General features: G+C 42.8%; 1 protein-coding gene across 1 annotated transcript in view; it reads right to left on the minus strand.

Annotated features, from left to right (window-relative positions):
* actn3b (actinin alpha 3b) overlaps positions 1-21,277 on the minus strand; it is a 36,941-nt gene that overhangs the window by 5,680 nt on the left and 9,984 nt on the right. Inside the window, exons 2-13 of the mRNA XM_085450957.1 lie at positions 10,326-10,440; positions 9,008-9,127; positions 8,823-8,909; positions 6,803-6,890; positions 6,509-6,587; positions 5,991-6,072; positions 4,966-5,051; positions 4,654-4,746; positions 3,976-4,206; positions 3,109-3,256; positions 2,103-2,253; positions 899-1,007 (exon numbers count right to left, since the gene is read on the minus strand). Of these exons, the coding sequence (XP_085307083.1) occupies positions 899-1,007; positions 2,103-2,253; positions 3,109-3,256; positions 3,976-4,206; positions 4,654-4,746; positions 4,966-5,051; positions 5,991-6,072; positions 6,509-6,587; positions 6,803-6,890; positions 8,823-8,909; positions 9,008-9,127; positions 10,326-10,440 (1,389 nt within the window). The remainder of the gene's footprint in view (positions 1-898; positions 1,008-2,102; positions 2,254-3,108; positions 3,257-3,975; positions 4,207-4,653; positions 4,747-4,965; positions 5,052-5,990; positions 6,073-6,508; positions 6,588-6,802; positions 6,891-8,822; positions 8,910-9,007; positions 9,128-10,325; positions 10,441-21,277) is intronic.

A 21,277-nucleotide genomic window follows, 5' to 3' on the forward strand; every position in this document is an offset into this window, starting at 1 on the left:
TAAGCCGAATTTGCCGATAAAAATCAAGACGCCCTGAATCACATTAGCTGTATTTGTCTGGTGTCCTGTGCTTATAAAACCTCACAACTTCACAATTTCCAGATCTTTCTGCCTACTTCCTGTAACTCTGTCACTTCCTGTAATCACTGGTATTCTGCTTTTCAGTCTGTTCACATGGAAACGCTCCTTTGTCCTCTTTCCCACCATGTTTCCGCTGCTTTCTGATCTCAGAGAGCTGCCCACGGTTTACCTGCTGCTTCTCAACTCTCTCCTTTTTGTCCCTACACTCTCCTCCTGACCCCCTGCTCTCTCTGAGGCAGACGGCCACCCCAGAAACTCGTTCAGCTGGAGGTGTTTTCTTGCTTGCTCGCAGCGTATTGTTGAGTTTCTATTTATAATATTCGAACCATATAAAAGTGTACTCAGATCTCTGGACCTGTGCACTACAACTGAAGCTGAAATGACTTTCCTCCACTGCCGCCTGCTCCGAGTGTTGGCCTCTAATCACCAAAACTCAGATTCATATTACACTAATCAAAATTTTATCTCTGTGTAAAACATGTTATTTTATTTTTAGTTTCCCACACTCTCAAAATCATTTATGTAATTTTTTTTAGTGTCACTCTTATTATCCAATCGTCTAAGCCTGACCACACCCTCCCAGCCAATCAGCTGCTAGCCCCTGCTGTGTACAATAACTGCAATCAGCAGTTTTGCACCACCTGTTGTGCATCCCGCATCCTCCCCATCGCCTCCCTCATCATTCATGCACTCATTTCCACTCATCCAGCTCAGTCTCAGGAAGGCTGGAGACGATCCCAGCTGTCTTTCCAGACAAAAAACTGTAACGTGTTCAGCGAGTTGTTTACATAAGCAGCTGATTGCTGTTTAGTTTTACCTCCAGTGAATCCCTCCTCTTCTGGGTGAGAGTGCCCAGATTGTCCCACTGGTCACAGATACCCTGGCAGCGGGTGTTGACTGTAGCAGCATCGTGGTAGTCCAGCTCACTGGAGAGAGACAAACAACAAAACAGACGAGTACATAGACCATTATCACACAAATATTTACAAAATGGTAATAATATTAGCTGAAACTCAGCTAAACCCGCTAATAAATCATCATTACGAATAATCACGTTTGTCAGATGAGTGAAACTCTCCTTTCAGTCAGTGTAAAGAAATTTAGCTGCACGTTTAACCAATGAGATTTCTTAATATAAGAAAAACAAGCTGAATATGAACAGCGTGTCTCAGTTGTTCTACATGATAAAGTTTAAGCTCTCTGGAGTTAAATATTAAAAAATGAAGTGTAAAATTAGAGAAATCTATAATTAAATTACTTTGGTGTGGTATGAATAGCCAACAGTTCAAAGTCTAAAATGTTTGTCCTCTTTCACATTTTCCAAAGCCGTCCAGTGGGTCGGATCAGGGTCTTCACTGGGCCGATTCTGGCCCCCCGGGCCTTATGTTTGACACCCCTGATCTAAAGTAAGGTAAAGTTGAGGAAACTCTTCTGTGAAGTGATCTCATTTCTCCAAATAACCCGAATATTTGATGCCCTTTTATTAAATGCATAGATATTTCGCCCTCCTTTGAGTTGAGGGGCATCTAAGAACTTTTCTTTCTTGATACCGAGGTCATGATTTGTGCTTTTGAAGTCCTCGCTGATAAATTATACTGTACATTTTTTCAGCTTTACAGTGCCGATCTGCTCATATACTGTAACATCAAAGAAATCATCTCAAGGCTATCTCGGAGAAAAAAAAAGCCCCGAGGAGCTGCGGAGGATAAGTAAATGGCGAGATCAGAGGTTTCCGCTCTCTCGTGAAGCACCCTTTCATCTTTCTCATCTCTCATTAATATTTTCCACTCATCTGTTGCATCTTTTGTTCCTGGCTGCGTTCGTGTTCTCGTCTGCTCTCGACATCCCTGCCGTCACTTCAGCTACTCGCTTTCTTCCCCTGCTCTTCTTCCCATTATGCAGAATAATTGGGATAATGCTTTCTCCACCCCCGCCCCCACCCATCATGATTTTCAACATCTCTCTTCCTCCCCGTGACCTTAACGTCCGGCATTAGGACACATCTCGTCACACGCTCTCACTTCAGCTCCTGAGCGATGGCGGCGATCTGCTCCACCCTGTCCTGGTGAGCGGCGAGGTCGCTCTCGAAGGCCTCGTGCTTCCTCATCAGGGCTCTGATCTCCATCAGAGAGGCCGACTCGTAGTCCTTCTGGGACAGAAGATCCTCCTTACCTGAAACACACACACACACACACAGTTACTTTAAAGATGGTAACAAGTAAAAGTCGGGCCCACAAGCTTTTAAAGTTTTACAGCTCTCGCTCAGATTTTTATATCTCCCACTCGCTGTATCGTTTCAGTGTCCCCATGAATCATTAGATCCTTTTTAATTGCTCTGTATAATCTTACTGGGCCATTTATGGTGCTTTGATGTGGTTTTGAGGGTTATCTTTTGCTGCTTTGCCTTATTACACAGTAAAGTGTGAAGACTCGCGATTAACGGAGGTAAAAAAAAAGCTACAAAACAAGAATAGTTTGATACGTCAAATATAAAAACAACGAGGAGAGGACAAGAGCATGTTTAATATTCGATAAATGTTTCTTTACACAAAAAGGCGACCTTTCAATCGTCGAGTCACTGTGTAAATGACTACGCTAAGAAGGATCCGCATTTGTCACTCTTTAAGGAAGCAAACAGTAAGTAACATTTTTTATAAAGAGCTTCTCGCAGATAAATCACAAAGTGCTTTACAGCAAAGAAAATGAAAAGAATGGAAATGCAACAAATAACAATGTAAAACAGTAAAATACAACAAATTAATTAAAAGCTTGCCTATATAAAAATGTCTTCAGCTGCTTTTTAAACGAATCAATGGCGTCTGCACAGCGTAAAACCAGCGGGAGAGAATTTCACAACCTCGGTGCCGCTGCCCGAAAGGCCCGATCACCAAAAACTGGAGTGATATGAGATCTTTGCTTGGTGCGAAGATCTCTCTTTAATTCAGTTTATTTAAATAGTGGCAGCACTCGCTTTAAAGTGCGTTATATTGTGAGCTAAATAAAATACAAAATCTATCCACCACCTACCTGTAGTCCAGGCCTCGTGCATGGCGCACTTCTGCTTGAACTTCTCGGCCAGGTGGTCGAGTCTCTCCAGGCGGCGGATCTCTGTCAGCAGCCACTCCTCGTAACCCTTCTCCACCTGCTCCAGACCTTTCCAGGCATTTGCGATGTCCTGAAGGAGAGGGAGCGCTTTCATTATTACCCTGTGCTGAGGAGGAGGAGTGTTAGGCGTATTATCGACACGTTCGAGGGGAATTAAGAGCTCGTGGCGGCCCGCCGTACTCTGACTCTGAATTGATTTGAGATTGTAGACCTTGAGAGGTTTTTAATATCTGTAAATTTCTCAGAAAGCAGTAGCTGAAAAGAGAGTCTCTTTGAAGTTTTGCTTTATACAAAGAAGATGATGAAGAAACTATTTTTTTCTTTTTATCCTTTTATCCTTCTTCTTGACTAATTTGAGCTGAATCTGGGTGAATGTTTGGGCTGGATCGTACTCCACTCACCCTTAGGTGGAAGCTTGCCTGCTGGTGGGACACTATATGTGGAAGTCCCTGTTGGTGACAAACTACTAGAAAAGATTCAATGTGCTCATTATCTCTGTTTTATTCCCCGATGATGTGTTGGAGTCATTACATAACTTTGCCATGAAAATGAAGGAATTTTGATTTTATTTTGAAAGGGGAGTGCTTTGGCGTTTTCAAAGAGCACCTCGAACAGAAGTGCCCGTGTCTAACCACCAACTGAAGTGTGACTTTGTTGTTTTGGTCTCTTTTTTCAAACTCTACGTCTCATAAAATCCTTTCCAAAGTAACACACAAAGAATTTAATCTTTCAACTGATGTGTGAGCTTGAAAATCCTGAGTGATGCATTAAGTCGTCCTCCTTGCTCACCGACACCATCTTGCCCTCAGAGGGCATGAAGGCGGGCCTGTTGCTGAGCCTCAGCTTGGTCTGCAGGGTGTTGAAGTTGATCTCCAGCTGGCATTTCTCCTGCACGCGGGGCGGCTTGTGGACGCGACGGTAGTCACGGAAATCCTCCAGCTTCTGCTGCATGGCGCGCATGGTCTGCTCCGCCACGCGGTTCTCCAGCCAGGGGATGGTGCGACGGATCCACTCGAGAAGCTGCAGAAGAGAAACGCAAAGGTTACTCAGAGTACTCTGATTACTTCAGTCTGCAGTTTACATGCACACCCACACACATCATATGACCTTTATGACCTATATTCTGTATGTCTTTAGTGAAAGAAAGTCTTTATTTAGGGTCATGTTTGTGCATCAGTTCTAGCTGCTTTGTATATCAGCTACTCGCATGTTTCTGATTATTTAAAGATATAATGCTGTGCAAAAGTCTTGAGCCACCCTTCATTTCTGTACATAGGAAAAAGTTGCTCATATTCCACCGCACTTTCTGCATAAATGCGCTTAGTTGTCAACTTTCCCTTTTATGCTTCTATAACTGAGAAAAAAAATCGATTTTCATAAAACGACTTCAGTGAAGGAGCAGAAAGAGTGAGGAGAAGTGTGGGACAGACTGAGAGTGGGAGTTGTGCGGTCGCAGCGGTTTCTCACCTCGCTGGCCAGCTTCTCGTACTCCTCCATCAGTTTCTCGTTCTCCTGGTTGACGGCCAGCACCTTGCAGATACGGTTGGCAGCTGTCTCGGCCTGAGAGGGAGAGTAGCAACAGCTGATTTACCCAGATTCACGCAGCTCGCACGTTTACTCAGCGCTGACGTTACGTCACGATGACCGCGTTTCACGTGTGTCATCTGATTTATTCAATTACAAAGGGAACACTTGCTCATTCGGTTTGTGCTCCGAGCTCGTCGATCCACAGAAAAATAACGACATGAAACGTGGAGAAGTGAGGCGACACCAGCTCACCTGTTCTGCGCCGGCGAAGGCGTGGTAGAAGCAGGACACGTAGGTCATGATGGCCTTCTCGTCAGGTTTGGGTGTGTTCACGATATCTGAAGGTGCAAAAACAATGTTGAGCTTTATTATTATATTATTTTAAAATAGTCTTGGCAAAGGTTTGAAAGAATGATCCACAGGGCAGGAAAGCAGAGCAGACGTTTGATTCGTTTTTACTGCATTTTATTCTGAAAAGCCACTTTGTCAGGTTTAAAAAGCATTTTTTAAATAACATTTTTATTAAATATTTAAAAATCTGATACAGCTTAGTGTGGCAATATTGTATCGATGCAGGGACACTAAACATTTCACTAAAGAACCAGAACTCATCTCACCTGGTAGGAAGCAGCCACAGTCTGACCTGGACTGACTGCAGTCACTCTCAGAGAGACTGATCAAGGTTTGCAAATAACTTAGAAATGCAGACAGATTACCAACATGCTGCCATCAGTCTGAACGGATCTTTGATCCTAACTGGCTGCCAGCTGTTTGTGTCCTCGTTATATTTCTGTAGACCAGGAGGTTTACTGAGTGCAACTGTCACAGTTAAATGTGAATTACTGACGTAAACAGCAACAGACGTGAGTTTTGAGTTTTTATTGCAGTTAATTGTCAGAAACAGAGTGTGTGTAACTGCAAACTTGGTGACTGGTGACTCCCACCTCAGTTAAATATGCTGAATTAAAATGTGACCGTGAAGCGTAAAGAGCATTATGATTTATTCTTGCATTAATCACTCGTTTTAGGACATCTGCCTACAAAGCAGTGATATTTCCAAGGTCAGAGCCGCTGGTTCCTGAGTAGATGCATTTAAAGTGATTTAAAATGCATTCGTTTTTTCAATGAAGATGATTGAATTTTCCGAGCAAGCCGGAGCCACCGTGTCTGCCATCATGCATCTCGCTGCAGCTGAGCTCATCACCGTGTGTGTCAGCATAACAAGACAGAACCCGCTTCCTGCACTGCTCCGTCACGTTGACGTCTCGTGGCCTCACCTTCAGCGTCGAGCATCTTCGGGATGTCCAGGTACTTCTCAGCCACCTCGAAGGCGGTGTTCAGGTTACCGATGGGGTCGTCCTGAAGAAACACACAATCAGTGTCACACACAAAAGACTACACGGGGAAGCACGCCAGCCACGACAGTTCTGATGAGTGTTTTGAAGGCGAGAAATAAACCTCATTAAGAAATGTTTCAGTTTCAGAGTTTTGGCAGGATTTTGGCGAGCAAACAGCAGCGCAGTTTCCAATTCTGTCGCATCACATCCAACTTTAAGGGATGCAATTTTGGCAAATATTCTTATTAACACTCTTAATCAAGCTTGTGATCTACAAGTGCAGTATTGTGATGGGTTGTCTTTTTGGGTTCTTTTTAATGAGCTGAAATCAGTTCACAGGAAAAAATATTTCTAACAGAGCTTCAATGATGAAAGTGAAAAGACATAAAAAGACTGCATTAATCAAGGTTCAGTATAAAGGTTGAAAATAGAGGGGAAAGTAGAGAAGGATGGGCCACCTTTCTCAGTTTGGAGTAGTCAATGAGGTCGGGTCTGTGTCTGTGGATGAGGGCACACAGGGCCAGGCCATCCTTCCAACTGAGAAGAAGAAGAAGAAGAGGAAGGAGGGAGGCATGAGTGAGGAAACAGCGGCAGGCAAAGAGGCGTGAGGAGAAAAGAAGGAGAGTAGATGATCAGTGGGTGACATGGAGCGAGGAAAACATAAAGAGGAAAAGAAATCAGCATCAGACAGAAGTATAAGCTGAATGATTGCAGTTCCCTGCTGATGCCACAGGTCGGCATCGCTCACCCACCTAATGTGGAAGTTCTGTACATTGACGTTCCTGTAGGGGGCAGTCTTCCTCTGGCACCACAGCAGCAGACCCTCCTTAGCAGAGGTCTCTGAAAAAGTTGAGAAGAGGAGATGATTTTAGATGAGGGTTTGTGTTATTTTGAACATTAAGAGAAGAAGAATAACAGTCAGGAAGAGGATGACAGAGAGTGATTGGGGCTGTCAAAAGTTTAAATACTGCACAAAGATGTTTAGGATCAAGATCTGGCATTAAAAAAAGCTGTATGATGTTAGCAGCAGTCAATATATTTCTCAAGCTCGTCTGACGGGTGGCTTAAAGATAATTTCCTGCACTAGTGGAGGGAAGAGGAGTTATGAGAGGTTAGAGCGAGGTCGATGGCGAAGAAAGTCAAGCTGTATGACAGCAGAAGAAGATTGAAGAGCGGAAGCAATAAAAGCTAAGCTAAAGGAGATGACTTGAAGGTAAGTGGGGGCGTGGGGGTGTGGGGGGTGTGGGGGCGGAGTGTGGAAGGACAGAGTGAACAAGGTCGGAGTCTTTGTAAACAAGAATTTATTGTGGGTTGACCTGCTGACAGCATTAAGGTTAAAATAAAATGGCATGAGGTGCAAATGCAGCCCAGGGGTGGGATTACCAAACAAGGAAGCAACAAATCACCCCCCCCCCCCCCACACACACGCACGCACACACACGCACAGAGTTAAAGGCATTAAATCTACTACACTCATTTCCAGCTTCATCGTTTTATTCTACAACTGCATCCACACTGGAAGCGCTTCACTCTCTGTGCATCGCTTTGAAGCCCGCGGCTGGTTGCTTAGGATATTCCAGGCTGCCGTTGCCTAGGTGACCCTCTAATATAGTTACTACCAGGTCATGTGCCAATCATCGCGGTTCTTAACTTTCATGGGTAGTCGTTTCAGTTGCTTGGCTAAAGTTTACTTCTGATCGTGCCCACTTCCTGTCCACAGTGGTACCTGTAGCTCTGCTGCATGTCATTCACTTTCTGTGGTCATTGGTTGCTATGGTGCTGCAAATCATTTCTAGTGTGCACGCAATTTAAGATATTATTACATTACTTAAGATAGCTTTGCATGACCATACAGTTTGAAATAAGCTTTATTTAGCTAAAACTGGGCCTTGGTTCATTCTCTGTCAGAAACTAGACATTTTATTTCCTCTTCCTCTTTGATTGGCTTTCCTTTGCAAACAGAAGATGACCATATTAGGATATCTGCTCTTAGTGACATCATACAGAGCTGAGAGTAGAATGGTCTGAAACTGAGTGCTGAGAAGTCTCAAGGAGATGTTGAATATGAGCATCTACAGTTTTAACAGTATATATACACGTGTGTGTGTGTGTGTGTGTGTGTGTGTGTGTGTGTGTGTGTGTGTGTGTGGTTTATCTCATTTCCTAAGAAGATGACTCAGAATGCCCTTCACAGATTTGACTGACTAGACATATCCAAGCTGCAGTGCTCGTGCTGTTGGTTTGCTTTCATAAAGTGCATAAAGGCAAAAACACAGGTCATTTTAGCTCATTGCTAGGTGGTTGCCAGGCAACATTTTGGCATCATAAAACATTATGCACAAATTAAGAGTTGCGGATATAAGCTAAATGTTATTATTGTGAAATAAAAATGATATGGTGCTTTTATAAAGTGTTGTAAAGCTGAAAACGGTGCTTCAGGGGCCTGAGATGCACCTGTGTGCCAAGTTTGGTTGTTCAGCTCCTGATTGTGTGGGAGGAGTTGGCAGCCAAAGAAACAAATAAACACACAGAGATTTTGTGTATTCTAGCAAGATGTGTTTAACTTTGCGTTCACGTGACTGTATTTGAGACACAGACAACTGTCTCTGTCTGTTGTGCTCAGGCATGGTGACTGCTCCAGCAGTTTGGCCAAACTCTTGCAAAGACTAATTGCAAACTCATAACTCGTGCATTATCTCACTATTTAAGTGACAACCACTAAAAAAGTTAATTTAAGCTTAAAAAATTCAGTGTTGCTTTATGGAAACACACCTTCCACAGAGATGTCCTGGATGGCAAAACGCAGGATGATGGTCCAGATCATACCAAGAGTCATCTTCACGTTACCGTCGACGATTTCTACAAAACCAAACACACGGACGCGTGTTACTCATCTTAGCAGATCCTGATGAATTAATCAGATAAAACTCAGACTCATTTTAAAGGTCTTGTCTCACCCTCAGCACCAATAGACACCAGCTTGACCCCCTTGCTGCAGATGAAGTCCAAAGCTTTGTTAACGTTGGCGATCTTGTGGAAACGCATCTTGCCTTTGTCGGGTTTGGGCAGCCTCTCACCTGAGAAAGACGAGGAACAGATTTATTAGCTCGTCCATCAAGCTGCTCAGTAGTTATTTTTTAAGCTAAGTGTCAAGGAAAAATACACCATCTCCAAGAACATGTGATCTCAATTTTACTTGTTTGTGTTAGTTTATTTACCAAAGAACACAGTTATGAATTATAAGAGTAATTCCATTCATGAAACCTGCAGAGATGTAGCCAATGTGACACCACCTGTTACTATGTAGTCTACAGTTTTCAATATTCTAGCTCAGGATTTTGATCATCACCATCTCAGTTTTTTTGGTTTTCTCGTTTTTAAACCAGACATCACAAAAGACAAGTAGACCTGCCAGGGAAATGCTGCGAACTAGTCAATCACAAGGTAGAACCGCCTACTTTATCCTATACAGAGTTTAAAAAGAATGATCCGACTCCAAAACGCTGTAATCCTGCAGCGTTCACTGGTAACATTTGACACACGTACTGTTAGAAAGCGCGGATTCATGAGTTTCACGTGGTTGCTGGCAGGTAGCGACGGAAGTATTCAGCCATACATTTTAAAATTTACCACAAGTTTCTATGTTCGTTAGATGATTCTTTCTGATACAACAGTCAGAAATTAAAAAAATATGACTTAAAACTTGAAATAGAAACTAACACTGAAAGTTTTCATTGATGTCATAAAATCACGTGAGTGATAGTTTAATGTTCCTCTTAGATTTCCTTTACAGTCAGACTTTGTTCAGTCTCCCCCTGGTGGCCACAAGAAAGAATGCAAGTACTTTATTTGTTTTTTTTTTTAAACGTCTCCATCTTTGAGATACAGTCTTCTTATTTTCAACTAACTGTTTTAAAACAGATTTTTTTGCTGTTCTCCATCATTATGCAAATGAGTAAATCATTACTATAGTCTGACAGGAATTATAGAAAATTATATATAAAGTGATGATGACTGCTGGATTTTATAGATGGAAGAAGGTACAGAGTGGGAGTGAAACCAACAATGTTTAGGAGTTTGAGTAATCAACATCAGTCTCATTCTACAAAGAAAATGACAAAAAAAAAAGAAAAAGTGTGTCACCAAAATAGCAAAAGATCTGCTCTTTTTTTTTTTTTTACCACAAGGATGTGCCAAATCCAAGTATGTGATCCGGTATCATTCAGTTTTTAAATGTGTATACATGCATGGGTGTGTGCTCTCAATGACATCCACCTGATATGACCTCCAGCAGCAGCATGAGTTTGAGGCCATTTCTGAAATCCTCTTCAATGTTCTCAATCTGTGTCCCGGCCTTCCTCAAGTGGGAGTTACACCAAGCTGTGAAGGTCTAAAGGAGAGAAGAGACGGAGGCTCACAGGTCACATGTACCACATATTACACATTTGCATTCACAGACTTGACCTGCCGTGCACGCACACACATACATCACACAGAGAGCCAGAAACACACGGTTTTACAAACTTTACACACACAATTTGATGCTTCCCCTTTGAAACCGGGGTCACAAAATGCTTAGCGAGGCCCGAGCTGTCCTCTTTAATCTGTGACCTTTCTGCGACTGCGGCTGCTGAGGGAGAGCGGGCGCAGTCACACTCTGACACTTGTGTCAGTTTGACGGCCGCTTGATCTTAGTTCAATCTGACTTTGGGCTCAGATCATTCTGACGTGTGCTTTTTGAGGCTGTGGAACTTCCCAGATGAATTCATAAGAGGATGAACGACGCTCACTGTAATAAACAGGTGTAATCTGCAGAACTAACATGTGATAATTACCAAGAGGTGTTTGAGTCATTTGTATGCTTGGTTTAACTAATAATGGATGCATATCTGGACACTTTTGCATTTTAATTAGGACTCTGCACTTTAGGAAACATGTGCACACCACGAAACATACTTTCACATGAGAACTCTTAAATATTTAATGATTATTTATTGAACATTTTAATGATTCTATTTTCCAGACACATGATGAGGATAAAGAGATAATACTAGCCACTAATTCTGCTGATTAGCATGTGTCCCAGGGGGTCTGAAGACTATTTAAAGATTCTGGGAGAGACCAAGGTGGAAAGGGTGGGGGGAGTTGCTGGGGTTGCCAGTGGGCTGCCAGTTGTCAGTTAGAAGGTATACGTTTGCTGCTGGTAGAGGCTGCCACGTTAAGCTGGTGAACTGAAGCCTCGATAAATAAATAAAACAAACTTGTGCTGCTCAATGGTCATTTGTTACACATGCAAAAGACTCCTCAGCATCAGCACCATCCATTTCTTAAACAGCTGGACATTCAAGTGCAGTAAAGTGAAGTCTGCAAGTGTTCAGGAAGGTACCTGTTATTAAAAAATAAATAAATAATAAAAAAAAAATCACACATTTTACTCGGGCGATACGTCTTTCAGTAGCTACAAATCACCCGTTTTGGAAACCAAGCTGCTCACTGAGTGATGGTGGCGTGTGTAATAGACAGAAATGGCTCTTAAGCGCTGAGTGCTTGCCTTCGGTCTGTCTGGAAAACTGCCTAATGGCGTCAGGCGTACGTGCAGGGGACAATTCAGTGCGCCATTCAATCAATCAATCAGCTGCTGAAAGGTATTTCTGAGAGGCTTTCCATGCTGTTTAGCTTTAATCTGAAAAAAAAAACAAAAAAAAAACATGTGTGTGCGCTTGTGTTCAAACTCAGGGGTGTGAGTGTGCGTTAGGGCTTCTGCTGTAGAGCCAAAACTTTGCCAGGGTTTGGAGGATGCGGGGGTGTCGAAGCAGAATAAGTACATGAGCTGAATAACTAACTACAGATGATTGTGTGGGTGGAGTGAGGAGAGACACAGAGAGAGAGGGAGATGTATAAAGTAGCAATGAAACAGGGTTTGTGCTCAGTAGGTAAAAACATAAATTTCCCAACACAGCAAAGCACATTAAATAGCCCAGGAATCAAAATGCATGTGCCCTTTAAAGTAAGTGGGTGTGTGTTTATGCCTATATGAGCTTCCGGGCCTCGCGTCTGCATCTGCCTGCGCGGACAGAAAAGCAAAGACGCAAAGTACCAGAGACACAGATAAGACAGAGATGTCTGAGTGGAAGAGGAGAAAAAGTCGCAAATTAGAGTGAAGGGAAAGTACAGCATGTGGGGGAGAGTAGACACTGCTCATCTCTGCATGTGCTCTAGAGCTGAAATGATTATCTAATTAGTTGATGGAGTGAAAAATGAATTAACCTGATGACTAATTGAAGCAATTTTTCAAGCAAAACATGCTTCAAATTTCCTTGTTCCTGTTTCACAGCTCTAATGATTTTCTGCCCGCTGTTATGTAAATGCAAACTGAACATATTCATCATTTTTTTGACATTTTATAGATAAACCGTTACATAAAGAGTTTTCAGGGCTGACTCTGCTTCACTCACACTGATTTTCTCTCCTTCCTGGAGGAGACTGGTGATGGGCTGAAAGTTTCTTATAATTAAACAGATGCAATGTAAGCATGTGATGATTTATAATATACTTTATACAGAGTTGCTTAGAAGCCAATATTCAGTTTGACCACGTTTATTCTTCAACACAGTCTGAACTCTCTTAGTCAGTCTTTCCATTTCTTTAAGCAGGAATAGTTCTCCAGGCTTCTTGAAGGACATTCAAAGCTCTTCCTTGGATGTTTCTGCCTTTTGTTCTGTTCTCTGTCGAAATGATCCCACACTGCTACAGTGTTGAAGTCAGGGCTCTAAGGAGGCCAATCCACAACAGCTTTTATTGCAATGGCAGTCTGTTTGCTGAAAAATGAAGCCGTTTCCAGATGATATTACATGGTGCTCAAAATCTGGTGGTACTTTCTGTGCTCATAATTCTTCAATTTTGGCAAAATCTCCAACACCACTGGCTGCAATACAGCCCAAACCATGACAGAGGGTCCACTGCGTTTTACGGGTGACTGCAGACTCACAGTTGTACCTCTCTCCTGACCTGTGCACATACCGATGATGTAAAATCTGGATTCGTGACTTCATCACACCTGTTGCTATCGATTTTCAGTCCAGTTCTTGTGCAATTTGGGATACCTCAATCATCATGTTTCTTAAGAATGGCTTCTTCACAGCCACCCTTCCACTGAGACACTAAATGGAGTACCTGAAGAGCCGAATGGAGGTCCTGTATCAGATCTTTGCTAGGTTTTTTCCCCCCTATTTCTTAAGAATATGACTTTCAAATACTGTCCATCTGCTGCAGAGAGCATCTTAGGCCTGAGAGGCCTTCTTATGTCCTCCACTAGTCCAGTTTCCTATTTTTTTTAAAGGAGAGACTGCACACCATGCCAAGGTTTCTGCTTACAGCCCTTTGGGAATCTTTGGTATTTTGCTTAAATTCAGCTAAATAAATGGGAACAAGTTGTGTGTTTTTACGAGAAGCTGCTAATAACAAATTTCCTAAAGATACAAATTAAAATCGGTTCTTTGCTAAGTTGTCTGTTATGTGTATTCACAACACTTGATCACCACTAGAAGCCTTTTTTAGGCTCAGGCGATTCATGGGTCATGTATACATTAAAAAAAGGCCAAAAATGATTACCTAAACATTATGAGTTCGAATGCATGTTTTTGACTTAAAAAAAAAACAAAACTTTTTTGAAGACTATAAAAAAGAACTTTTGATGTGATCTTAGGATCAACGGTCATCAGTGGAAGTACCTTATTTAAATGCAAATTAGAGACTTGGTTTCTTTGCATAATATTTCCATCTTAAGCTACTTTAAATGTTTCCCATTACAGTGTTTTGGGTTTTATTGACCAGCTGTTTGGATTTAGTTAAATATTCTGTGAGATTTAGTGTTTTGTGCGATCTGGGCTAATTTGTAATCGCACAGAAGAAAACTTTTACTTTTGACCAAGTATTTTTATACTCCAGTACAAGTAGTTTTACTATTAGAATCACTGTCTTTTGCCAGATTTGGACATTTGGAAACTAAATTTGTCACACCTGGAAATCAAAAATGGATTCAATCTGAATTTGAGATTGAAGGTCAAAGAAAAGGAGACTCGTAGACAAAGAAGCAGCAAAGCGGAGGAGCGGAGAGGAGAGGAGTGACAGGAATGCCCAAGCCCTGCTGTAATTTGATGTAAGGGTCTGGAGGGGAGAAGAGACCGCCTGTCCAACCAGCAGGTGCTCATCTCCTTTGCCATGCATGACCAAATTTAGACAGACTCCTAATCCAGCACGCACAGACCACCCGGCCAAACTGGAGAGGGGACAAGGAGGTGTGTGACGGAGAACGGAGGAGGTGGAGGCAGGGAGGTGGGCGGTAGGTGTGGAGGCTAAAATAGGTGGAAAAGGAGGAGAAAGAGCTGCGAAGGGGAGGGGAGGGGCAAGGAGTGAGGGGAGGTGGTGGAGGCTAAATCGGATTGCCATGGGACACCAGTGGACAGCTGAGAAGGCAGGATTCCTGAGGTGAACTGTAAGAGTCCAAGACAGGAGGAGGAGGAGGAGGAAGGAATGGATTTAAGAATATGATGAGATATAAAATAATAACTTGAGAAAGTGTGGGAAAGATGAGAGGGGTGATGCCGCGTCTACATCAAAGGGAGAGCTGTTAGAAGCTGACGTGGCGCTAAGTGAAATTAAGGATTCACTTAACCTGGAGACACAAACACAATCACAGATTCATTAAATCCAAAACGCTGCATGAGCCTCAGATAAAAAAACAACAATTAACTGTGACACATGTGAAACTACAGCTGATACTTTTCTCCGTCTGTGCTGTACCGCTTCATTATCTCCCCCCACCCGCCAGCCGGCCCCTCCTCGGTCTGCTGTAACGCCTGTGGTGGTCGTCAAAGTCCGCCGGCATGAAGTCACCCTCCATCCCAGCATCCTCCCCCCTCCCCTCTTCTTTCTTCTGTCTGTCTGCACCTGTTGGTCCGTCCTGGCTCAGCTCAGCTGGGACCTTCTTACTTGTAAAATGAGGTCACAGTGTAGCCCAGCTGAATGCCCGTCATGACTACGTCCCCCCAGGAGACCCAGGGCTGCAGACCCCCCACCCTCCAAATACATCTGACACACACACACACATTCCCACACATTCTTCCTCCCATCTCAACGGGCTATGAGCTCCTGATAATGTCAGCTACCCAGGCTGTTCATCACAGAGCTGACGCAACCGCAAGCTCTTTACGGCTCCTGAAAAGAACGCACATGCTAGCAGAAGATGCAGATTAATTACTTTGTTGGAGGGATAAGCACGACTAATGTAGACTAGATGATTAAAGGCTGGTGCCCTCATCAGCAAGTGGCAGAACAACCTCTGGTTAGAGTTAATATTCATACTTTCTGACTACACAATGCCCGTTAGCTGCTAAGATGTTAGGAGCTAGCTGCCACTAGCTGGAGCTCTAGCTCCAGTAGATGACAGCACGACCGCTAACCAGAGATGCTCAGACCGCCTGCTCCATAGACACCTTCTTGAAGATGTACTCTCTCCAGAGTGTCCTGGTCTCCTTCCAGTAGGTAGAACACCTCACTCTGGAACAAGCATCATCATTATCAGACGCACGAACCACCTCAGCCAGCTCCTTTAAAGGTAGAGGAGTAGCAGCTCCCCTCTGAGCCCTGCCTGCTGCTCTTTATATGAAGCACATTACTGTATCATTCTTTCACATATTAACCCTCGTGAGCTCGGCCATAGGTGGGGGTAGGAACACAGACTGACGATTCTCACGTTTCATTAAAAAAGACATGAATGTAAAAATGATATCAAGACGACTGATTGATTATAATTTGAAGAATCAGTGCCAAAGCTCAAAAACATCCTCTTTTCCCCGACACCTTAAACATCATCTTCCAGCTGTGAACCCTTTTTGCTATTATGAAAAATGTCGGCTAATGATTATAAAACTATATTTAAAATGAAGGATTATTAGAATGTCGATATGTCAAACGTTAGGAGATGCTTTTAGTAATGCTTCTTTTAATGAGGTTACATTTAAGAAAAGCCTTCCATCATAAAGTGAGTGCCGCATGACACGGCGGCCGTAAAGTGGGATTATATTGAGTTTACCTCCCGCATAAATCTCAGCGCCCTGCGTGCACAAAATAGCCTTCCACAGCTGACCATCACACACACAGACACACACACACACACACACACAGTCAGCTGTAGTTGACTTGATGATTAGTCCAGACTCCACATATATCAACCCTGTCTTTGCACTTTCATAGCTCCATTTCTCTGCCTCAGCCTCTCCTAAGGAAATCTAAATAAATAAGAAAATAATACATAGATAAATAAATATAAATCACTTCTAATAAGATGCATAATTACATAAACCTTCAGGACAAGCTCAGCTTACACCTCACCTCTTTGCACTACTGCGTCGCTGGCTGCAGGCCTTTTTTTTTTTTCCCCAAAAGAGTGTTTAGATTTAATTACAAAAGTCTACAGTAGCTGATTTCACTAATTAGTGCCTTCGATCACACGAGGCTGATCCAATTACAGAAATATGTTTGTCTGGAATAAAAATGTGCACAGCGATGTGGCTTACAGGGAACACTGCCAGCGCAGATCATCTCTGCATTTCTTTGTGTGCCAGTCTTAAGATTTGGTGCGTTTTAATCTGCTGATTGTGGAGGGAAATTATAAGGTCTGTGATGTGGAGCAGAATTAAAAACAACAAGCAGAGCGTTAGAAAAACAAATTGGCAGCACTTGGTGGTAGAAAAGCAGTTAAATCAATTGTAAACCATTTTCGGAAGTCTCTGTTATTGTCAGTAAGTGCTGCGTTTTAGAGCATCACTTAGCGAGGCCATGATGGAGGAAGACAGGACGCTTTCACTGCTGCGCTCAACTCTAAGCCCCTAACCTCATTCTTTCAACTTTCGTTAGTTTAAATAAAGAATAATGGTGAGGGTGCACAGAAAAGTATTCTTTTTCATTCTCTAGCATTTGTCCTGTGGTTTGTAACTAAAGTGTTTTGAGCCCAGCTCTATAAAGTCTGAGTTCTCCATAGTACAGAAAGCAAAGGGTTTGTTGAAAATCTATAACCTGTCAGCATGTTGTGACTGAAGTGGAGTCTCTGCGCTGGATGTTTAGGATTTGAGCTTATGAGTGGAGCCAATCACAGGTCTTTCCCAACCAGATCAGGTGAATAGTCCAGAGTAAAACATGAGAAAAGTCATGGGACGTAAAGAGACTGAGTGGCTGCCTTCTTTAGATGGGCCTAGCCCAGCGTAGCTCCTGTGGCATCACTCATAGTTTCTGAGCATTTCTGCTTGCACCCCCCACCCCAATGTGACGACAAGGGGCAGGTATGACTGTGAAACCCCATGCTTATTGGCTAATACTTGTGGTTGTTTATTATCCAATGAGAGTGCAGTTTCATACTGCAGCTAATCATTCATTTTGACCAGCGTTTACAAATCAGACTTTATTAAATCATCCAAAATGAGTCAAACATATGAGGAAAGTGTTCACATGATGTTGTGTCAGTATGTTTTATATAAAAATCTGTTCGTGTGGTTTGAAAGGAAAGAGCCAGTCTTCCCACAGTACACCTGCATGTGCCCAGCCTTAATTTAGCCCAGGTATTTATGTCTGTGCCACTTTAAAAATAGCCTGCCTGCAGGGCTGACATTTGGGACCCCATTCACACCTGTCCACTACAGCTACCTTTGGTCACACTGTTCAGCACCCATGTACAAACCGGTGACAGCTCACTCACATGCATGAAAACACTGCGCTCTTTTATTTACGAGGTATTTATGCTTGTGATTCAGGGCTAAGATTAAATCCAGAGGAAGATTAAATTCAGAGGAAGACAATAAAAATAATGTATATACTGCTGTGAGCACTGAAGATGCAATTATTGCTCTGAAAACTACCAAAAGCCATAAATCTATTTATAGCCGTGTCGATTTTGAACCGCGAGCACGTCAGTCCACCTGTCGGGCAGCAATGACTGTTTGCACAGAGAGCAGCAGATGCACCCTTTCCCCCTCTGCAATCAAAAGCTGCAGCTTCCAGAGTCAACAGACCAGGTCAGTACTTATTAAAAACACACACAGACACAACCCCTGAACTGCTCCTGCTCATTTCATTCGCTGCGTTTTTAAGCTACAATAATCCGTCTCGTCATCAGTTTTTGGTTTAATTTACATATAATGCATAAATAACTCAGTAAAATATTCTGTGAGGTTTGCTTGCACCACACAAGCTGCTGTGATTTAACTACACTGACAGAGAGAGCAGGAAATGTCACAGGCTGTGTTTCTGTGTCACTGTATGGCCAAAGTGCACAGCCTGCTCTCTGTGAGCACTGCCGAGCTCTCCTCTTGATCACACTCAAAAACCAAAAAATTTAAAACCCAAATAAATAAGCCTCTTGCATCGACGCCGCTGTTCACATTTGTAAAATACTTTGGAGAGCTGCTGACATGATGACATTTCCAGGATTTGCACATGAAAACACTGACGGCGCTTATGTAAGTCCTCAATCACGACACTTCTGACAGACTGGAACAGCCGCGGTTGAGCCATATGAGCTCTGAGTGGACAAACAACACTCCCATCAAGGCTCGTCATCTCAAACAAGTGTCAGTAAAGAAGAAAATCACAGCACTTCTGAAACTACGACTGTTGGTGTGTGTGTGAGAGAGGCAAACTCAAATCCACACTAATAAAAAGGTGTTCAGCTGTCAGCTACACCTAATGGAGAGAATTAGAAACATCATCTTTTCCTTTCAGCCTCTTAATGGCAAAACTAGAGCTTTACAATGAGGAACTATATTTTCAGCTATGTGTGTCTGACATCACTTTCCTCACATCAGAGCTCTCTAGTAAACAACGACTGCACCAAGTTCCTCCACCGAGGTTTTAAGAGTTGATAAAGTGACAGGACTGAAGTGGAGGAGGCTAACGGTTACAACACACAACAGGTGTCACCAATATTTAGGAACCACCAGCACTTCACCCCACCCGCCCCCCTTATAGTCTTTAAATACACCCCACCCCTCAAAAAGAGATCCGGAGCCCTGAACTTCGATGCCACGGGGATGATTTGGGAAAATGACGTAATGTATCCTAAACACACCTCTAACAGGCCAGCTGACCACTGCTGTGACACATGCTTAGATTGGATTTCAAATAAAACCAAACCACACAAAATTCAATTCATATCTGTTAAGAAAAAGGAAAATAACGAGCTAATCAAAGTAAATAATCAGTGGACGAACAAAGCTGGATGAAACGGTTAACTGGCACCAGCTGAATTTGAAAGAAAGAACTGCATAAAGCAACAGACTCAGCCAACAGTGACTCATATTTGGGGAAAAAGCAAATGAAGATTCACATTTTTCCAGCTTGAACTGGTTAAGCAGTTACTGGATGGATGGATATCAGCCAGTGTCAGGTAAAAGTACTGCACGAGCAGTTCTAAGTTGCATTTTCGGTCTGAACCTGTACCCGGCATGAATTTATCAGCCTTCCTTTCTGCTGCTTCTCTGTGAAGGATTAACAGCCTTATACCCAAAGATCCTGCTGACAACAAGGCCAGCGCTGGCCGCCAATGCAACACCGGTGCGTCCCAACCTGTGGATTTATGCCTGCGTTTAGAGCATAAAAGGGACTAGGACACCTCGTCCAGTCAGTGTGTGTGACAGTGTGTGCAAGGTGCCAGATGCCAGTGAGATATGCTGGGTGCACGTGGGACTTTAACAGGTGAGTGAACAGGTGGGGAAAGACAACAGCACTCCACCCATTATGGTAACGTTTAAAGATTTAAGGATGAGTTTTGTATGGACATATTGGATAAGCGGCATCATGTGCTGCATTTTGATCGGCTTCAGAGCACTCAAGTTTGCCACCTTAGAGATTGGCAGTCGCTTCCAGATCAGGTATTCCATTTATTGTGTGTCCATGTCTGAACACCACCCAAGGGACAGGATGGCTAACCTGGTTTAGTCAATCACTCGCTCTGACACAACCATCTGTCTGAGTTGTCATATTAATTGCTTCGACTCCGTGAGGAGGAGGGGAAACATCGTGTCCCTCCCGGCTCCATTATGCTGCCTCACATTGTGTTCCACTGCTGCGTGGCTCCAGGTTGCTGCACTACCAGAATGATGATGCGAGCCACAAATGCCAGCCAGAATTTAACAGCATACCCTTACAAGCGCAATCTATGCACGAGTGTACGATGTGAACTGGAAATGCTGGCAGCAGCACAGATGCACGTTTTTCAAAATGTTGGTTTTATGTAAAAAAGACAAAAGAAGAGAAAGGACAGAAAAGTGAACGCAATTATTTAGAGGATAGATTCTTGGCATTTCCCTCAGTTGCACGTCATCTCAGTTCACTTTGCAGCGTCTTCGGGGACAAATGATTTAAAGTTGTCTGGTAGCTTTTTGTGATTCATGCTTTTATATAAGCTTCTCTGTCTGCCACGAAGTAACTCAGCCACAACAATGCAATACAGTTATCAACAGGCCGATGTCAGCTATCATCATTATCAACAGTTTGTCCTGAGAGGTCGAATAACCAAATCAAATGATCCAGGGTAAAGTTAACTAATTTGCAGTGCAGAAGAAGAAACTTGCAGAGAGCAGGGGAAATCCAATCAGAGGTAATAAAATCAGCAGACAATAATGCTGCCCACACAGATGGAACTACAGTGAAGTAAACATATAGAATCCATAATTGCCTCTTTGGGACTTTTAAGGGACATTTTCTCCTCAGTGACAGAGATATCACGTATATTGTACATCATATGATTGTCTTGCAGTGTTGTGGGAACATAATCATTAGAGACAGATGCATGAAAGATGGATGGAGAACTTCTGGTCTGAAATATGAAAATTTAAAGTATCTTCAAAACCCACCTAAACGCCAGCAGGTGGCAGGTTGTCTGGTTGTAAATGTAAATCTATGAGAAAATTACATTTACACATCAAATTAATTAATTAAGTAAAATTTATAGACCTCAGAATGTGAGTCATGTGACCTCTAACATGATTTATAGTGGCTAGTTGGGATTTCACGATAAGAGACATTTAGTAGTCAGTGCCAAATGCCATGTTTCTCACAAAATGGTTGCTAATTAGCAAGATATATAAAATATATACAAAGTAGGAATGTCACCAGAACCGATACTTACGGTACTTGTTTTTCTTTGGTAACGTAGCCGTTGGCAGGGTATGTAC

Source organism: Copadichromis virginalis, linkage group LG3, assembly GCF_057382275.1.
Source record: "Copadichromis virginalis isolate Kocher_CV1m ecotype Utaka linkage group LG3, C_Virginalis_male_GT1.1, whole genome shotgun sequence".
NCBI classification, from domain to species: Eukaryota; Metazoa; Chordata; class Actinopteri; order Cichliformes; family Cichlidae; genus Copadichromis; species Copadichromis virginalis.